The sequence below is a fragment of the Triticum dicoccoides genome, chromosome 5A (assembly GCF_002162155.2).
Source record: "Triticum dicoccoides isolate Atlit2015 ecotype Zavitan chromosome 5A, WEW_v2.0, whole genome shotgun sequence".
In the NCBI taxonomy this organism is placed as follows: domain Eukaryota; kingdom Viridiplantae; phylum Streptophyta; class Magnoliopsida; order Poales; family Poaceae; genus Triticum; species Triticum dicoccoides.
The window spans coordinates 419,624,876-419,629,869 of record NC_041388.1 but is presented as its reverse complement, the minus strand read 5'-3'; the positions used below and the strand labels follow the sequence as shown (position 1 = coordinate 419,629,869).

The 4,994-nt window shown below is 49.2% G+C and overlaps 2 protein-coding genes across 2 annotated transcripts; both read right to left on the bottom strand.

The window, feature by feature from the left end:
* Positions 1 to 501: 501 nt before the first annotated feature.
* On the bottom strand, positions 502 to 1,796 carry LOC119297493. Its single transcript, XM_037575264.1, has one exon. The coding sequence runs from the start codon at positions 1,542 to 1,544 to the stop codon at positions 1,095 to 1,097; it is 450 nt and encodes a 149-aa protein (XP_037431161.1). The 5' UTR covers positions 1,545 to 1,796; the 3' UTR covers positions 502 to 1,094.
* A 314-nt stretch (positions 1,797 to 2,110) lies between these two features.
* On the bottom strand, positions 2,111 to 4,583 carry LOC119301965 (pentatricopeptide repeat-containing protein At3g24000, mitochondrial-like). Its single transcript, XM_037578974.1, has one exon. The coding sequence runs from the start codon at positions 4,557 to 4,559 to the stop codon at positions 2,685 to 2,687; it is 1,875 nt and encodes a 624-aa protein (XP_037434871.1). The 5' UTR covers positions 4,560 to 4,583; the 3' UTR covers positions 2,111 to 2,684.
* Between the last annotated feature and the right edge of the window lie 411 nt (positions 4,584 to 4,994).

Sequence of the window (4,994 nt, the reverse complement as noted above, 5' to 3'; positions counted from 1 at the left end):
ACGGCTAAAATAATCCACATTAATAGGACACACAAAAGCATCGATCACAGGATTTGATCTGATGGGCAGAGGATACAACCTCCAACCAAGCATTATCGATGATATTTTGATTCTTAACATAACCATCATTCGTACTGAACTACCCCATCCACTATTTTGTAAGTTATCGTTTTTTACAGGGACATGGTCAAACTTTTAAAATCCCGAAGAGTAATATATTTCCAATTTTCTTTTTTCTAAATCCATGCTTATACATTTGACGTTTGACCAACAAAAGGGGGGAGAATGCCGCGAATGTATTAGTGTGGATTTTCTGCAGTTTCTTTTTTGAAATTCATCGCTATTCATTCCATCTCAATTGAAGTTTTGAGGCACTTTGACATGATGAGAAACTATAAAAAGGATAATTCATGGATATCGTTAAATTTTATGCTCTGGGACATAGAGCCTTTAAAAACTACAACTATAAATATGTTATTGCACCCAAGAAAAAATGAGGTCATGAGTACTATTGTGGTATTGCTTACTTGTCTATTGTTTTGTTTTGCCTTTTGTGTTAGACACAAATAATAAAAAATCCACAGAGTGTCAAGAGATATATCAACGAAAAAAACACTTCAATAACCTATCAACATGTGTGATGTATTCAACTTTTTCCTAATGTAACCATATGATAAGACTGACATCTTTAAACCTCGAGTAATGCAAGAATTTATTTGCCAAAAAAAGAGAATAAGACTGTCATCTAAAACATGATATTTAAATACGGGAAATGAGTAGGTTTCAGATGGATATGTATGTGGTTTCGAAATTTTTACCTAGAGGCTTGAGAGAGGATGTGTAACTATTTGGAAACAACACTTGTGATTATTAAAGTGATGCTTAAAAATGAAGAGAGAGTAAATAATTATTGGCAGCAATCATCATATATACAGGAGCAAATTGATCGTGATCATCAACAGGCCCGTGCCAACCCAGGCGGCCAGGCCAGCTTCACGAGGCCGATGGGCCAGGCGGCGCCGCGCACTGAATGTCAGGCGGGGCCACCGGCGACGGGGGCCCTCCACGGCCCACGCCATGCATCGTCTGTCTCGTCACACCGCCGACGCGGAGGGCCCGGCGCCCCTGATCGCCGACCGCCAGACGGGGTCGACCTCGCCGTCGGCGGCGGCGGCGAGCCAGGCGTCGACGTCGTCGAAGAGCGCGCGCTGCTTGCTGGGCGGCGGCGGCGAGACGAGGCGGTCGCCCGGCACGCCGATGGCCGCGGCGCCGCCGTCGACGAGGGAGTGGAAGAAGACGTCCCGCAGCTCCCAGCCGCCGCCGCCGGCCACGCCGAGCCCGCCGCGGCACTTCTGCCAGGGGAACTGGAACACGCCCGGCGGCCTCCGCCACGCCTCCCCGGCGTCGGCGGCCGCCGCCGCCTCGTCGAAGGGGAAGTCCGCCGCCTGGTCCGGCTCCTCCCGCGCGCGCTTCCTCGCCCTGCCGCCCTCCGGCCGCCGATCCATGCAGGCTGAGGGCGCTGCATCGGGAGATGGAACATGCATATCGACATTGATCAATCCATTCCAGCCCCTCGACCTGACCTTCAAATCATATCGTACGCATGCATGGCGGCGACGGCATGCACGTACCTGAGACGAGAGGTCGGCCTGATCGAGACGACGAAGGAGAGCGCCCGTACGTCGACGTCGCGATGTCGAGCTCCTGGGAAGGGGGTGGTGGGAGTATATAACGGGGAGATCGGTGGAGAGGGTGGGGGAGCATGCATTATGTTCATGCAGAATGTACCGATGGAGACGTGCACGGCAGGCCCAGGCGGCCCGGGCAGCTAGGGCTGGCATTGCCAGCCGGTGCATGCCCCGCTGAAGGAAAAAAAATGCCAACGAATGCATTTTTTTTGAAACTCTAACGAATGCTCTTTATTTTTGAAACTCTAACGAATGCATGCTGGTAACTCGCAGTGCTCGTTTAACAAACGTTCGTTTTTGCTTGGATCCGTTGGCGACATGGGCGGGGTGTTGGGTTCCTTGTCGAGGAGCATGGACCGAAAGAACGACGAGCAAGCGACTACAAAAGAGCCATCATCAGTCCCAGAGGGCAATGCTTAGCAAAATCAACGTGCATTGCGCTTCGTGAGCTCTGAGCTGAAACCGATATACCCTGAAATGCACACCATGCATATGTAGCAAAATCACCCAGCCTTACACTTGTAGAACTACGGATATCTAAATTGTTCTCTCTCTGGAATTTATCAGGTGCGGAAATTAGGTTCCGGAAATCGGCAGACTATCATTCATTTGCACGTATGAGCAAGATAGGTTGTTGGGAATGTTTACCTGGAAAATAAAGCCATCTGAAGTGTGTTTCCAGTCGGAGATCGTGCCTCCAAATGGAGGTCTACTTTTGTCCCAGGAATCATGCAGACAATGATGCTGTTTTAGCAACCTGCGAAATTTTAGTGATTGCGTTATAAGGATGAAAGCACATGTCTTCTGGAGTCCATCCCTCATGAAGGATGCCAAATGATCTTCAGGGCCGCAGCATGCTTGCGGTTTGCTCTGTCAACAGAGACAATCAAGCAGAAATAGTTTGCCCTTTATCAGTCCATAAAAAGGTTCCTGTTGGCTGTTACTGAATCAACCCACGGCCTTGTAGATTCATAAACGCACTACATCTTGGCAGAATCACCAGTAATCTCCACAGGAACAAGATCCACTACTGAAATGATGAAATCTATTTGTGTCCCTCACAACAATCTCCCTTCCAAAAACTTTGGAGATGTATTTGAAAGCAGAGTGGCAATCCCCACATATCCTAATATTCTTCATGATGCGAATTGTTGCCCCTGCAGGCATTTCGATCAGCGCAAATGCAAGCGCGAGCTTCTCGCTGTGGTACTGTAGGTTTGCCTCCCTCTCTTGGTCATCTACACGCAGAAGCACATAATCCATATCAGGAACATATCCTTCTTTCCTAATCTTCTTGCTTATCTCACCCCACATCTTATATATCTCTTCCGCTCGTGGATGGGTATCATCATTTGCCACAAACATGTGCACAGAATTCTCCATCTCAACCCAACTGCATGCAGGTTCCTTCTTCACACCAGTTGTCTTCATCATCCTCCTCACTCTGGCTGCAGCATCCCATTGGCCCGTGGAAGCATATATGTTATACAACAGGACAGGTGGACCACTATCATCTGGGTCAAGTTCAAAGACATGATCAGCTGCAAATTGCCCTACTTTAGCATTCTTATGCATTCTGCATGCCGCAAGCAAGGCTCCCCAAACTGCAGCAGTTGGCTCCATGGGCATTTTAAATATAAAGACCAGAGCATAATTTAGGAAACCAGCTCGGCCCATAAGAGCAACAACCGTAACATAATGATCAATCTCCGGTTCTAAATCGTACTCCTTCATCATTTCAAAGTAGCGCTTGCCCTCCTTCACCAGTCCTCCATGGCTACAGGCAGTCAAAATGCAAAGGAAGGTGATCTGATTCAGGTAAACGCCAGATTTCCTCATCTCCTCAAAATGGGAGACTGCTTCCTTCCCCAGTCCATATTGTGCAAATGCTGTGAGCATTGTGTTCCATGTAACTGGATCCTTATTGTCCATACGGTCAAACACCTTTCTTGCGTCAATCATGCTCCCTGATTTTGCATACATGTCAAGCAATGTATTTCCAACAAATGCAGTCAGTTTCTGCCGAGATTTAATCACATGTGCATGCACCCACTTCCCCTGCTCAAGAGCACCTAAACGAGCGATAGAACTGAAGACACTGGAGTATGTAAAATGTGTCGCTTCAAACCCATTTCTCAGCATCTCCGCAAAGGTCATCAGAGCAGCCTCTCCATCACCCTTCCTCGCAAACCCGGAGATCAATGCGTTCCAAGAAACCCCATTCTTCGAGTCAAGTTTGTCAAACACTGCGGTGGCCATGTCCATCTTCCCACACCGCGCATACATGTCGAGGAGCGCGCTCCCAACATAGACGTCCTCATGCCAGTCACACTTCACAGCAAGAGCATGGATCTGCCTCCCGATGCCACTGTCAGCATAAGCGCCGGCAGCCTTGAGGAGGCTGGCGAACGTGAACCCGTTCGGCCTGAAGCGCCCCTTCAGCATGCCAGGGAGCAGCCTGATGGCCACCGCCGGCATGTCGTTCTGCGCGTACCCGGCAATGAGCGAGGTCCAGGAGACCATGTCTTTCCTCCGCATTCCGTCGAACACCTTCCGCGCTTCCAGCACGCTGCCGCACTTGCAGTAGAGGTGGATGAGCGAGTTGTCGAGGAAGGCGTCGCCGGCGAACCGGGAGCTGGCCAGGTGCGCGTGGATCTTCCTGGCATCCTCGAGGTTCTTGGATTGCGTACAGGCGGTTATGAACGAGTGGTAAACGCGCGGGGTCGGGGCGAGCTCGCCAGCGTCCAGGAGATCGAGGTCACGGAGGACGGCGGAGGCGGCCGGGACGGGGTTGGCCGCGGTTGAGGTGCAGGGTCTGGTGTGTCGGTAGAGGAGAAGGTAGTTGGGCAGAAGCTTGTGGGGCTTTCTCATGGAGGTGGCGAAAGGGGCGGCCGGTGTCCGACGTTCTGCTCGCGAGAATGCGAGAACGAGGGTCCGTATACAGCGAGAAAAAATATTTTCTATTTTGGCTAATTCTCGTTTTTTTTACTATTCTATCCGTTCACAAATACTCCCTCCGTCCCATGATATAAGACCGTTTTGCAAGCTGTTTTAGTTTGCAAAACGATTTTATATTATGAGATAAAGGGAGTACTAAAAAGTGTTCAACTTTTTGTTTCTGAATTGAATGTATATAGAGATGTTTCAGTCTGTTTGTTCAGCCATTTCACTCCGTAGGTAGTTCATAGCATTAAAATATCCAAAACATCATATATTTATGAATGGAGGTAGTACCTTTTAAAAGAATGGCTAATTTGATCGATTAGAAAGTCGTTAAGAGAGTAGCAAGGGCCTCTCTAGCCCATC

Bases quoted from the DNA above. Each gene is read 5' to 3' on its own strand.
- LOC119297493 (XM_037575264.1), bottom strand. From the start codon at position 1,544: ATGCATGTTCCATCTCCCGATGCAGCGCCCTCAGCCTGCATGGATCGG.
- LOC119301965 (XM_037578974.1), bottom strand. From the start codon at position 4,559: ATGAGAAAGCCCCACAAGCTTCTGCCCAACTACCTTCTCCTCTACCGA.